Raw genomic sequence first — 15,288 nt, forward strand, 5'->3', positions numbered from 1 at the left:
CAAAGGAGGAAAGGCCGAGTCTCCAGCGACCTCCCAAAGGAGGAAAGGCCGAGTCTCCAGCGACCTCCCAAAGGAGGAAAGGCCGAGTCTCCAGCGACCTCCCAAAGGAGGAAAGGCCAAGTCTCCAGCGACCTCCCAAAGGAGGAAAGGCCGAGTCTCCAGCGACCTTGGAAGGAGGAAAGCAGTCTCCATCATCCTCCGAAAGGAGGAAAGCAAAGTCTCCATTGACCTTGGAAGGAGGAAAGGCTAACTTAACCTTGCTGCGGGATTCTAACTTGCAAAGTGCAAAAGGACCGGCACTTTACTTGAGATCGTAAAATAAAGGTTTTTAGCACTGAACACTACCTACTCTCCAACCTGTTCAACTGGAGCCGCCGCCAAGTTGCCGCCTGGTTTTAAGATCGTCTTTTGCTACTTGTAGCTGTTTGCATACTCGTCTCCAAACATCGTGATTTGCCAGAAACTTTATCTTGAGCCAGTAGCAGAGAATTTAAAGAAAGACCGCTAGAAAGCGTTGAAGAATACATCTCTCTAGGAACAAGGGCGTGAAATCTATGAAGTGGTCTCATCTGTGGGCTGCTTCAGTGGCTTCCACGTGCATTTAACATGTCTCCTCATTTCTGCTGCTTTTTAGTTTCTGGCTATTAAGTGGTGCTAAAGCGCCACCTATTAGCCAAAACTATTGCATTGGAGTGCAGTTGGAGGTAAATAGGAGGAGGAGGAGGGAGGGACACAGTTTTAGATGCCGTTTGGTTCTTTACCCTCCCATTGACTGCCCATGGCCATGCTAATCCCTGTGGCCATTTGCATCCACACCAAAACACACCCTCCGGTTTGAGCTAGCTTTATCAACCAGAAACAACACACTTTGAAATAACACTGGGAGACACTTACAGCACAACACAGTCTTGTGAGAGTGGTCTAATGGAGCTGTAAGTGCTCTACTAGTGTAATAATAATGTCTTTACCAAGTGTATCTTCAGCCACTCATGCATAAGCGGTATGCATGTCCTTCACTGAAAGCCTGTCAAAAACAAGCAATGGCAAAGCCGTCCGTTTTGACTTGTGTATAGGTAGTCAACAGGCAATTGCAAGGCACTGCTGTTATATGCCCATGTACTTGCGCCATTTTGCAGATGCTATCACTGGTGGCCGGTTAGTATGAAAAGTAGTGGGGCTGCAAATGCCTCTGCGATTCCCACACAAAAGCCATAACTGGGTGTTTCACTACTGGCAGACCTGGCACACTACACCACTCTACAGACAAGTGCCGGTGTCGCTAGCACAGAGTGGTAGCGACTGCCTCAGGGTAAAAACTCGTACCAAAAGAGACGGCTGTTGGGCCCACACATGACTGCACCCAGAGGCATGGCCATCCCGCAAACAGACTGCCGGTGGCAGTTAGGCTGCGTCCTTAGGTTGCCATGGCAACAAAAGGCGGCCATGAACCAGGGCTGCTTCCATAGATGATCTGTTTACAGCCTGGTGGTTGCACCCCATAACAGAATTACTAGTTCACAGATGGGGGCACCCTATATTACACTAGTCATCATAGACGGAGTCAGTTCCATAGATGCCACATTACACAAAAAGGACAGACAACACATGGACAGACTTCTGCGCTTGCTCTCAACCCCCCCACCCCCAAATGCTAAATAACCAGTAGAACATACTTCATTTAGACAAACGTCCATATTAAAAGACCGACAAAACAAAACACGATTTAAGTTAATAGGAAACAATTAGTAAAATAAGATTTGAAAATAGCTTATGAAGAATTCATTACATAGACACGTATAGACGGGGAAGGATGCAGGGAGTAGATACTAACTCGATATGTTAGGTATTGAATCTTCGCTTTATAGGTAATTTTAGATAAAGACAGCGCTCAGTATTAGATATGAAATTAAGATTTTAACCTGTTAATATTTTAAAGTATGAGATGATCGTTTTAACACTTGTCTTGATGTGTGCAATCATGTAATTTCACTGTTAAGTGTAAAGGTTTGTATTAACCATAAACACCAATAAATAAATAAAAACATGCATATATTTTTATAGATGTCAAGTACAAGTCCATTGGTAAAATCAAGTGCATCAGAAATTACACATCACTAAATCATTAAGTGCACCAAATCAAAAACAATGTAAAGGCCTTGTACAATGACAAAATTAAGAGACTTTCAAATATTTCAAAGTTTTTGAAGGTTATGTAAAAACTCGAAAATATTTTTTTTTAAATGCATTCCAGTGAAATGATCTAATGTTATCAAACACAGTTTAATCTGCAACATTTGCACTCAGTTTGTTCTAGCTCGACTATTCAGCCTCTGCGCTGTCTAATCAATTCAATGTGGTCGAGGAAAAGCATACACGTTTCGGCAATCTTGAGAGTGGAACACATTCATCAGGACCACTGGATCCATTTCGGTCCTATAAAAAGTGCCAGCCAAAAGGTATCCACAGAGTGTGCAGGGAAAGCCCACTAGTACTTATTTCTTATCCTGATGGTTAAATTACCAAGAGCAAATCGGTTCAAAGGGACAATTTTAGAGGGAGGCATTTGACTAAAATGCAGAGCCTCGCATGGAAGATGCGTTCAGAGCATTGTATCAATTACTAGAAAGAAAAAAAAGATCTTTCCCAGCAACAGGAAGCTGCTTCACAAAGACGCATTCTCATGTGCGCCTAATGTTGCACTTGTAGATTGTGATGCATCCATGCACTTATCACACACCGTCTTTCACTGCTGCACCCTCACACTGTTCTATAGATCTTGTCACTGGAACTTGTGCAGTAAAGATCTATACAGCAGGTAAGTCCAAGGGTAACTAAGTAGGAAGGTACACAGAAGAAAGCCACCGGCCTCCTCTCTCACAGGCTGCTTCACTCCAACTGACCTTCATGGAGATTACAGAGCACTCACACCACAACATTACACAGGCATAACATTCCAACAGGCATTCTCTCAGGAAAGCATCCATGCAGGACCAAAGCAGGGAACGCAAAACACAACACATCTCCCTCCTCAACAGGAACCAAGATAAAAGGTACAGAAAGAACCGAGAGGGAAAATACACAGGGTAACGCGACCAAAGTGTGAAACCAACACCACTCTGGCCACATGGGATGCTGTAAAATGCCAGAGACTTTTAGACAGGACTGGGACAAAGAAACACTTGCATGTCATTATCACATACATGTCCCGTTAAATCGAAGTATCCCATGCACTCTACGAGTACGTTGAATAATGTGTACTCGAACGACAGAGAGGAAACCATACGCAGACAAGGGACGTCCCGACTTACGTAACACCAGGAGAAGGATGTAGAGGAGCAAGTGGATGCATTCTCCCTAGTCGCTGCCCCCAAACTCCAGTCTTATTGGAATAACAGAAGAGGAGCCACACTTGGGAACCCATGTACAAGGTTATGCAACATGTCCACACCACGTCGATTATATAAAAGACGACATGCACTCAGGCAGCCATTCAGAAGATATCCTTATGTAGAAACAGTGGGGAAAAAAAAAAACGACCAGGAAGAAGGGCCCTTGCCGAATTGTCGAAAAGCAGTCCTGGATAAAATGGTGCGCCACATGGACTTACGTTAAACAACGTCTAATAACAGTAAAGAGTCCTAAAGGAGATATAAGAACCTATGCTGAAACGATGTGTAAATACTTAAGGATGGCGATGTAACTGAAGCACTAAGAGAAACGCACACCTGAAGATAAAGTAACCATGAACACAGAAGAATGAAGTGACTCACTGGTCAAGAACAGTAAATACGCCGTAACGCAAGGTAGGAAGAACATATAGAAGTTTGCTTATAGAGATATATAGTCAACATTTAGGACAATCATTACAAGAAGATGGATGGCTCACGTCAATCAACGCAGCTATCTCAAAATACGAGCCCAGGATCTTAAAGTGGAAAGATGAGGAAGAAGCTGTTTTTCTTGCAAAGTAGAGGAGTACATTGGCTTGGAACCAAGGATGCCATTTCGAGAGATGGAGAAAAAGCACAAAGGGAGTGTACGAGCAGACCATGCACAAGAACAATCTTCCAAAGATTAGGAGGAACGATAACATTTACTGGTGCCAAGTATTGGACAATTAAAAGCAAGTCTCTAAAGGCTAAAAGGAGCAACTGCATCCAGCAGAATTGAATCAAATGGTGTTAAAAGTACTGCTGAATGGACAATTCCATGGTCTTGTAAGACGTGATGAAGAGCTCACAAACAAGGGCTATTTATTAAGTCTGAAGCTAAGATAATGGTGTACCTACACTCCCTCGAATGTCCCGAGCAAGTGCAGACTGGTAAGGTCAGTCTTCAAACAGAAGACACTGGCATGAGGCCTACCGATGAGAGAGGGTGGCCTAATTGGGAAAACAAAAGGAAAGCTGACATATCTCCAAGCATCTGGGTTTCATTTCTATGTACGTGCTGCGAGTCGAATCTCCAAGATTGGAGTTGGGTTGCCAACCAATCAGAAAAGCCTGCCATGCACTTTTACATTCAACGTTGCAAAGTATTATTCCACTGCCACATTCTCTGCTATAACGAGTGTCTTACACCACGCGTATAATTGTAGCTCAGGGTGTATGTTACAGATAAGAGACCTCCAATGAGGGTCTAACGTGTATATATTCGATAGGTAGAAATATTCCCCTAATCCAATACCACACCTCAATGGAATTTTTCAACGTAGGATGATGTCATAGATGACGCATCTAGTATTATATAAACTAAGTATGATCAAAAAGACATTGTGATCTTGCATGAATCAACTTGATTGAGTGTTTATTCGCTCAGCTTACTTTGTTGAGATTAAAACAGTATTTTACCATCTCCTTCGAATCTGTCCAGTTATTTGGTCTGAGATATTTTATTGGTAATTCCATCTAGCACACAGATGCTTCAAGGTGCTAGAGTACAATGGGAAGCAGGCGTGAGCCGGGAAGCCAAGGAGTTTCAAACGCGCACTATACTGAACAGGGATATGTCGGAGCCCCGGCGAATCCCCAGTGTGAGAAGCCGAAAGGGCAGGAGGTATTGAGGAATTGAATTTGTAATGTGTTGTACGTTAGGTTATATATGAACCATATAAATACAAAAATAAAAACAGAAAGGGCAGCAGCCCAGACGAAGGTGGTGGCAAGACCACGAAGGATCTGCGGTGGACTGCCATTCCACCAACCATTACTGATACCACCGTAAACATACATCGGCAAGGTGCCCGGTGCCTCAGCAGAACACAGACAATGCGAGGAAAAGAGAAAACCAGAGGAAGAAATGCAGATGAAAATAAACCAACAGCGGGACGGAGCAAGAGAGAAACTGAGGAACGATGGCTCGCAAAGACGTTCTCATTTACAGTCGAAGGGTACGAGAGAGGGAATCTTACTACTGTGCATGCAGCTCGTCCCAGTGGAAGTTATGAGGCAAAGGTAAATCTGAAACTGATGAATATAAAGATGGCTGGACGCCTTAGTAACATATGCAGCACTACCCATAGAGATAGGGAAAGTTAGGCCATGTGAAATGACTTCTATTAAAGATCATGAAACGTGTCCCGAGTGCCTGCATCCTCATTCTGACCCTTCACAGCTCCCTGCCTTCAGGTAAACAGCACGAAGCAGCAGAGCGAAAATACTAAAAACGGCCAGACATCTCAGGTGGCTTCTACTGGATCCAGTTACTCAGATGTACTTTGACAAATCAGAGAACCTTGTAGAAACAGAAAATAAACGGGCACCATGTCTATGCACAGGCAGCAATATGCAACATTCACACTTTGTTCATTAAACGTGGAGCGCAGGTAGGGTGAGAAGTGCTTGTACCATGCAAAGTGCATTTTATAAAAGACATTAGGTCTCCTTACCAGGTCGGCGATGCAGTAAGTGCATATTCGATTTTTATGTTAGGCCCTAAAGTGCAGGACGTGCCTCCATCCACATGCTGGAGCTTAATCCTCCACCGAAAAGACCAATAACTGGCGGATTTAAAGTAGCACCAAAATCGTTACCATCACTGGTAAAATCCCATGGACCAAGCAGTTGGAAGCGAGTTTGGCGGTAATTCCTCAAATTTGCAACGACAGCCATTACATTTTACAGCCACGATTTTTGTGAACATCTTTGCAACTTCGTTCCCATTTTAATAATGGTTTTGTTCTTGCACCATTCTAATAAAGTGGGGTCTTGCAGCACAGGGAGGCAGATGGAGGAACACCATAGTTGGTCTTACTTGTAGGCACATACACCGGTTTAGAATGTATTTTGCGAGACAGAGGGTCACCTAGGGAAATGTGAGAAAACGGATGGAGTCTCCCTATCTAGTCCCTGGGGATCGGTCATCCAGGGGACCAGGACACGCCCATCGTTTTTGGATGCAGTTCCTGGGGGTGGACCTGTGCGGGAGGATCACCTGGATGGGGGGCTGAGGGGGTCCTTGGGGAGTGGGAGCAGGACACCGATGGGTGAGATGCAGTATCCCCCCTTCTTTAGACACCCTTTCCCCGGCCTACTACATAGGATATTCCAAAACACTGCCCCCCCCCTTTTCTGATGAGAACACTTTCGCACAACAAGAAAAACAACGGACTAACACAAGAGCCATTTACTTGACATGTCCCATTACAAGAGTCAGGCAAAGTTAGGCAATTGATCAGAACCACACACACACATAGACGGCCCTTTCCCTTCCCTGCAGTGATAAAGGTGGAGCATTACAGTGGTAACTACGAGCAAGGGACACCACACGACGTGAGATCTAACTCAGCACGGCAGTTCAAGAGAAGGCGAAAGACGGCGCAAGTCGAGAGGATACCAAGGGGAGAAATGACCTTGCCCTTATCGACAGAGACCCGTGAAGCCTCAAGGGAAGGAAATGCAAGACTGCTGACAATAGCCAGCCTGTGTTTCAGCAGATGTCAACGGTACCCGAGCGTCTCCTCCGCTGACAGCCAAGCCGATGAGACACGCATGGCCCAATGGTACCGGCCTTGACTCTACAAGCAAGAAAGCAAATCAGCTCATCACAGCCGGTGAGTCGAGGAGAGAGCCGATAAAGAAACTCGACTGTTTTGAAGGAAAGTATCAGCAGCTAATTGAACTTTGAATGAACAAAGAACTGGTGATATAAGAAAAGGGGAAAGCCAGCAGAGCCGAATCAAACAACGTGGGTGTTCACTTGAGAAACGTGAGGCGATTACCCTGCATTTGAACTACAGTAACCAGAAGGGGGGGGGGGCAAAGTGCTCATATGAGGGTCTTGTCAAAAGTCTGTAACCGGCAGAGGATTGCATAACTAAAGGGAAATGAATCCCACTTGTGAAGTGAGCGCATGCCCATTGTGTTATAAAGGTTGGCAAGAGAACACGGTGGAGGGATGTCCACAAAGAACTGTTTTGTCGAATAACGGGTCTGAACCCAGAGGAGGGAGATCCGGGGTGGAAATTTACCACCCAAAGTTCAGTGAGAAAGGAAATGTTTAACTCTTGTCGAATACGACTTGTAAGGGGTCTGCGCCCAGAAGAGGGGAACCCAGGGCTGAAGCCGTCACCCAAAGCCATGTGAGGAACGGAACATTTGTGTTTGTTAAAGCCATCAGGCCCTCGAGGCCAGAGACTTTTTATTGAAGAGAGACTAACCATCGAAGAACCCAATAGCTGTAGCAGGACTGTCTGCTCGTGCTGTGCTCAGGAGGCCCACCTTGTCCCGTGCTGAAAACATGGGAAGGGAAACCCCCGACAATCACATCCTGACTTATTATTTGTGAAGACTTCATTCTTTATTTAAAACCCTATCCCAAAAGCTTTCTATAATTAGTTGTAAGGATTTGGCAATAGGTTTTCTTAATGTAGGCCTTTTTACTTTGGCAAGACACCACTAGGACAGCCTTATTTTTCATTTGATGGTCAACGTTTGTTCCCATCTTAGATTTAGGTTAAGCGTTTTTTCCATCCTACATTTACAGTTTAATAAACACCCTTGGACTGTGATCACTGTTGTCTGTCTTCACTGTTGCCACCATGAGTTCCTTACACCACTGTCTGGGCAAAGGTTAGCCTGGTTTATTAGAGGTCAGAGTGAGAATGGAGCAGAGTTGGGTAGAGGGCTGGGGAAGGAACGGACTGACCACAGATTCTGCACATTAGATACAGGCTGCGTTTCCACTTCAGTGCAATGTGTGGGTGGTTACGGGTGTGTACAGAGATAGGATTAGTCTCCAATGACCCTCTGTGGATAGAAGGAAGGTCCTGCGTTGGTGTGTGCATATTGGCGTTGGCAGTTCAGATGCCTGAGTAGGTCTCAAGACCCGCCTTTTCGATTTTATTTGTTTACTCTTATCAGTGAGGCATAAGTGGGTCTTTAAGACCGTGCCAACCTCTGTGCCATGATGGCACACATACCCAGCCACGAGACACTGCACCCACACCAGAACAAAAGCCCACGCACGGCTCATACCCCAGGACAAATGCGGCACCCATGCCCCCACTCCAAGACCCAGTGCCAGCTGCCATGCCCAGACCAGTGCCTACACCAGAACTCATGCCCAACGGACAGCCCATCTCCAGCACCTGCCCTGGCAGCAGTGGCCACCTGCATGCACAGCCCGCACACCCCGGGACTACCAGTCTTGCATGCACGCCAGTGTCCACCCACTAGCCAAGATACCTACTCACACTTGCTTGGGCTAGGGTCCACCCACCATGCACCGGGTCGGGACCCCTGGCCATCCACCGTGCACCGCAACCACTGCCCACCTACCATGCACCGCGCCGGCACCACTGCTCACTCTTAATACACTGCCTCCACCAGGGGGAGACACGGGTTCAAATCCCAGCAGGGGACCTTTCATCGTCTTTTACCATCCGAGATCAGTTCCAATGATTGAAATTTGGATGGAGAAGATGGTAGATTAAGCAAAAAAGTAAGGGAACGCCATACGCTTTAGTTCCAACCCACCTCGATCTGCGGTCTCCACCAGTTATTGGCTCCCAACACTACTACCCTCACAGTGCCCAGCTGCCAACTCCACTACCTAATCCATGGCCATTAGCCACGGACAGCTCCCAGGACCATTGGCCGCATTCGTCCTGGGGTATGAGCCGTGCGTGGGCTTTTGTTCTGGTGTGGGTGCAGTGTCTCGTGGCTGGGTATGTGTGCCATCATGGCACAGAGGTTGGCACGGTCTTAAAGACCCACTTATGCCTCACTGATAAGAGTAAACAAATAAAATAGAAAAGGCGGGTCCTGAGACCTACTCAGGCATCTGAACTGCCAACGCCAATATGCACACACCAACGTGGCTTCACTGAGGGGGTGGGAGGGAAACAGGCCTACCCAGGGATCTGAACTGCCAACGCCAACAGAGCAGCAGACGCCGGAAAGCAGAGCAAGCTCATGACACTGGACTACCCTACACACGCCGGCGTAGCTTCACCGAGGCGGGCGGGGCGAGGCGGCTTGCCCCCCCCCTAGGGTCGCGTGTCTCTGGCCTGGTCTTTTGAGATCCCTGGGGACCCAGGCACCCGCTTGTGAGAAGTGATGTCGTGGTACTTGCCCTGGCATCTGGCACGCTCCCGCACAGCTGGGGTGATGCCATCATGATGCCCATGTATTGGTGAGGGGATAGATCGGATCTACCTGGCTAGATACCGGCAGTAGCGCGCTCGCGGCCTTGGTCTCGGGAGGGGGCAATACACTGACCAGTGGCCTTCATGAGGGCATCTGTGCCATGGAAGGTGCCCCGTGCATCTTGGCCATAGATTTGACAGCGTTGCCAGTGTCCACTCGTGGGTTGAACTAAAATCCAAATACACAGATGAACAGGGCCGGCGAGACTGTCGGGAGCCCCTACCTACCTCGAGGGTGTCCCACGGGGTTGCTTTTAGACCCCCCCCCTCTCCCCCTCTCTTCAATCTCTACTCGTGCGATTGGATTCATTTCCTGGACCCCGAGGCCTTGCACCCTGTAAGATTGGAAATGAGGTCACAAACTGGTTGCCATGCATTAATCGATGCAAAAATCGCCCAGGACTGGACTGTCGACCCCAAGAATAACCTGACTGTTTGGCCCAGGGCCACACGCGTCTGCTCGGATGGTTCAAGGCACTGCTCTGGACCCACCGTCCAAACTTCAATATCTCGGAATAATTAGATACCCCCATTTCAGCAAATTAAGAGCAAGGCAGCCCAAAACTCAGGACCATTGAAGTGGATTAGTGCAGACTCAGCCTGTCCCTTCAGTACTGGCTGGAGGCAAACCATGTCTCCAGAGAAGTGGACGGGGATGGCATCCAGTCTAGGGTCTGGAAGGGAGCCCTAGGGTGGCCTCGTGAGAGAAGTGGACTGAGACGGCATCCAGTCTAGGATCTGGAAGGAGCCCTAGGGTGGCCTACGTGAGAGAAGAGGACTGGGACGGCATCCAGTCTTGGATCTGGAAGGAGCCCTAGGGTGGCCTACGTGAGAGAAGGGGACTGAGACGGCATCCAGTCTAGGATCTGGAAGGAGCCCTAGGGTGGCCTACGTGAGAGAAGGGGACTGAGACGGCATCCAGTCTAGGATCTGGAAGGACACCTAGGGTGGCCGATGTGAGAGAAGTGGACTGAGACGGCATCCAGTCTAGGATCTGGAAGGAGCCCTAGGGTGGCCTACGTGAGAGAAGAGGACTGGGACGGCATCCAGTCTAGGGTCTAGAAGGAGCCCTAGGGTGGCCTACGTGAGAGAAGTGGACTGAGACGGCATCCAGTCTAGGATCTGGAAGGAGCCCTAGGGTGGCCAACGTGAGAGAAGAGGACTGGGACGGCATCCAGTCTAGGATCTGGAAGGACACCTAGGGTGGCCTACGTGAGAGAAGGGGACTGGGACTGCACCCAGTCTTGGATCTGGAAGGAGCCCTAGGGTGGCCTACGTGAGAGAAGAGGACTGGGACGGCATCCAGTCTTGGATCTGGAAGGAGCCCTAGGGTGGCCTACGTGAGAGAAGGGGACTGGGACTGCACCCAGTCTTGGATCTGGAAGGAGCCCTAGGGTGGCCTACGTGAGAGAAGAGGACTGGGACGGCATCCGGTCTTGGATCTGGAAGGAGCCCTAGGGTGGCCTACGTGAGAGAAGAGGACTGGGACGGCATCCAGTCTTGGATCTGGAAGGAGCCCTAGGGTGGCCTACGTGAGAGAAGGGGACTGAGACGGCATCCAGTCTAGGATCAAGAAGGGAGCCCTAGGGTGGTCAACGTGTGTCCCGACAGGGACTTTGCAGGTTTCATGAGCTGTGGTCTCACTACGTGGGGGCTTCGCTGGGAAAGTGTACTTGATGGTGAAGTCCCAGCAAAGGTTAGGTGAGTCTTTGTACTTGAGTGGAGGAACACAACCTTCCAATGCGAGCCTAGGGGTCACACCGCTGGGATCTCCGCTTCCAGCCCACACCAGAGGGTGCAGGCTCCCCAGTTACTGTAACCCTTACACTGGCCGCAGAGGTGCATTCGCTCCAGTAAGGATGGGACACTCCAGCCATGTGCAGAGCGCGCGTCGCGTGGCCTGTCCTGGGGGCGTGAGAAGGGCGTGTGCGAGCGCACGTGTGCGGACCCACGCACGACTCCTGGCACAGGGCCGTGGGCAGCCAGGACACCAGCTGCAGGGGCGCTCTGGATCACAGAGGAACGAGTCTCACATGGATCCCCTGACTGGCCTGAACATGGGATGTCCAACATATGAACACGCAGCTCGACTCTCGTTATTTTTAATGATATCATTCGACTGCTTGTGTGTTGCAATATGTCAAGGCTTTGTATTCAAAGGTCTTTTATATCTTATGACTTGTCAAGAAAAGTAAAAGTAGTGGCCCTGCATCGTGTGCGGACACTGGTGCCAGGCGTGGGAAGTGGGGGTAGGAACACGTGGCGGAGGCACCGGTCCTGGGGTTGCTACTGTCCATAGTGGCCAGGCACTGACTCTGTAGGACTTCGCCTGGGGCGGGTGCAGAGACCCTTTGATGGAGGTTGTGAGCAACCCGATGCCGTTTCCCTGCGACTCTATATATGGCGATATTATTGGTGGGAATAATATTACCTGATACCAGCTCTGGCGCATGGTGGGTGGGCACCCAGGGTGGCCGGAGGAGACTGGCACCAGAGTCACAGACTCGTGGGGTAGTGGGTGGGCACCCAGGGTGGTCGGAGGACACTGGTACTAGGGTTATAAACTCACATGGTAGTGGGTGGGCACCCAGGGTGCTGGAGGACACTGGTACTAGGGTTATAAACTCACAGGGTAGTGGGTGGGCACCCGGGGTGCTGGAGGACACTGGTACTAGGGTTATAAACTCGGGGGGTAGTGGGTGGGCACCCAGGGTGCTGGAGGACACTGGCACCAGGGTTATAGACTTGTGGGGTAGTGGGTAGGCACCCAGGGTGGCTGGGAGACACTGGCACCAGGGTTATAGACTTGTGGGGTAGTGGGTGGGCACCCAGGGTGGCCGGAGGACACTGGCACCAGGGTTATAGACTTGTGGGGTAGTGGGTAGGCACCCAGGGTGGCTGGGAGACACTGGCACCAGGGTTATAGACTTGTGGGGTAGTGGGTGGGCACCCAGGGTGGCCGGAGGACACTGGCACCAGGGTTATAGACTTGTGGGGTAGTGGGTGGGCACCCAGGGTGCTGGAGGACACTGGTACTAGGGTTATAGACTCACAGGGTAGTGATGGGCACCCAGGGTGATGGAGGACACTGGTACTAGGGTTATAGACTCACAGGGTAGTGATGGGCACCCAGGGTGCTGGAGGACACTGGTACTAGGGTTATAGACTCACAGGGTAGTGATGGGCACCCAGGGTGATGGAGGACACTGGTACTAGGGTTATAGACTCACAGGGTAGTGATGGGCACCCAGGGTGCTGGAGGACACTGGCACCAGGGTTATAGACTCACAGGGTAGTGATGGGCACCCAGGGTGCTGGAGGACACTGACACCAGGGTTATAGACTGGGTGGGCAGCGCTAGTCCTGTGCTGGAGGAGCCGCGCGTCTGGGTGGGCGAGGGTCCCAGCTGCTGTCCATGGTGAGTGAGTGGGCACCGAGGATGGCAGCGGGGTAGCAGTGCTGGTCGGGCACTGTCCATGGTGCACGAGCAAGGGTCCTGCAGCTGGCCCTGGGGTGGCTTGTGTGCACCCCCACGCCCTGAGTGACACGCGCTGCCTGCGAAACACGCCGTGTATTTATATCAGCGCCGCTTCCTCCCTGGCTGGGAGCGGGGAGCGGCCCCGGGAGCGGCCCCGGGAGCGGCCCCGGAACCGGCTTTTGTCCGCACACACCCCGGCCTCCATGCAGGGAACCTCCCACCCCTCAGGCCCAGGGCAGGTGGAGGCCGTGCCGCCGGAGGGGTCAGGCGGGATCGTGGCCTGAGACCAGGCGGCCCCCCAGACCATCAAGGTGAAGGGTGGGCCGCGGCTGCGGCCCCTTTAAGGCAGTTTGACTTAATGACATCCACGTCCCGGACACAATGCATTCCACACCGGCACGCGGAGTCACCACACACCGTGTGTGAAACAGTGTAACGCACACGCGTAGCGTCAGCTAATGCCCACCCCCGCCCCCAGGTAGCCTGAATCCACCACTCTCCACCCGGACCATAAGCACATGACCACCCCAAAACGCCAGCAGTGCACCCCTTTCCCCAGACCAGCGCCAAGAAGCGCAAACGAGACACTTCCCACCACCGAGCATTCCCACCTCTGCAGGGTGGGGCGTTGGGGACTTCAGGGTGATATATATCCCGCACCCCTGCACCTTACCTCTCGGACTCGGGGTTCCTCCGTTATTCCCGGCTTCAGAAGCACCACAGACGAGGCGCTTTCCGCCCCCTCCCCGCGGGCCATGCCGAGGCTGTCTCGGGGTCACTCCGGCGGCCTTTTTACTGCACTCTCCGAATGTCTTTGGCGGTCACTCCACGGCGTCTCGGTCTCCCTCGGCGGGGTGGGGGTAATATGGGGCTCTAGCTAAGAAGCTCCGCCCGGGGGTTGCCAGGTCCACTCCTGGGGGGTCCCAGAAGCTCACTCTGTGGTCTTTGAGTTCCACTCTCTGGGTCTCTCTCCGGACGCGTCAGAAGGTGTTTCTATCGCCCTCTCGGGGTGTCTGGGGGTCTCTGGTTCTCTCTCCAGGCGTCTCAGAGGGGGCTTCTGTTTCCCCTTGGGGGTCTCTGGTTCTCTCTCCGGGCGTCTCAGAGGGGGCTTCTGTTTCCCCTTGGGGGTCTCTGGTTCTCTCTCCGGGCGTCTCAGAGGGGGCTTCTGTTTCCCCTTGGGGGTCCCTGGTTCTCTCTCTGGGCGTCTCAGGGGGGGGGAGCTTCTATCTCCCTCTCGGGGTCCCTTCAGTCAGGGTGGCCGTGTCACTGAGTGGGGTCCCTGGTACCTCCTGTTCCCGCTCTCCTCGGTTCGTACTGACTGAGCCGCTATCTGGCCACCTCCTGAGAATTGAATTAGGCCCCGCCTCCCGGGCATGCGTGCACACCCCCCCCCCCATCACACACACACACTCCCTCCCTCACTCACTCACCCCATGCACGTCAGCAGCAGCTGAGAAAGGAGCAGCTCGTGCAACTGACACAGCCAACCAGAGGCCGAGTCGGACACACCCCTCCACACGCCCACCATTGACACAGTCTGCACGCCGCCGGCACCACACAATGCATGCGGTGCTGAGCCCGCACCGCATAGAGCGCCCGATATACACAACTCTCACGCCCCATCACACGCTTACACACCCCACCCACCGCCGCACGCACCCCATTCATGAGCCTTCATCAGAGCTGTCAAGTGGCCAGTGCCACGTGTGACGTCTTCAACCAATGGCACACTGCATACTGCAACCTGCAGGCCTAGGGGCAGGGGCGAACACGATACTACAAGTCCCAGAAAGCAAAGCCTTGCCGGCGGTTGGAGAGTGTCACTTGGCCGCTTGGTGGTAGCTATATTCAATGAGGGGTGAGGAGAGGTGAGTACAGTTTCCAAGTATCCCATGTCATGGACCAGTCTGGGCTTTTCACTTTGCACGATGACTCATGTAGTGTGGTGTCATTAGAAGTGTGGGCCTACAAGTCACACATGCAAAGTCAAAAGCCGGGCTTGGCTCAAGGTGTCACACATGCCATGGCACCCACTTGCCATGGGACCCACTTGGAAGTTATGGGTAAGTGGGTGTTCAAATGTGAGAGGCAAGAGGCGAGAAATATGAAATAACCCCCCCCCCCCAGCCAGCTATCAGTCTAGTGAGCTACCCCTCCCCCCACC

The 15,288-nt window shown here is 51.3% G+C and overlaps 1 protein-coding gene across 2 annotated transcripts in view; it reads right to left on the minus strand.

Moving 5' to 3' along the window:
* MFSD2A (MFSD2 lysolipid transporter A, lysophospholipid) overlaps window positions 1–14,496 on the minus strand; it is a 225,534-nt gene extending 211,038 nt beyond the window's left edge. Inside the window, exon 1 of one of the 2 annotated variants that reach the window (XM_069622396.1) lies at window positions 13,798–14,494. In XM_069622396.1, coding sequence (XP_069478497.1) covers window positions 13,798–13,881 — 84 coding nt within the window. In that variant the 5' untranslated portion in view covers window positions 13,882–14,494. Of the gene's footprint in view, window positions 1–13,797 lie in introns of both variants that reach the window. The other variant, XM_069622397.1, reaches the window with a different exon arrangement.
* Between the last annotated feature and the right edge of the window lie 792 nt (window positions 14,497–15,288).

The sequence above is a fragment of the Ambystoma mexicanum genome, chromosome 11, assembly GCF_040938575.1.
Source record: "Ambystoma mexicanum isolate Mex_15411 chromosome 11, UKY_AmexF1_1, whole genome shotgun sequence".
Lineage (NCBI taxonomy): Eukaryota > Metazoa > Chordata > Amphibia > Caudata > Ambystomatidae > Ambystoma > Ambystoma mexicanum.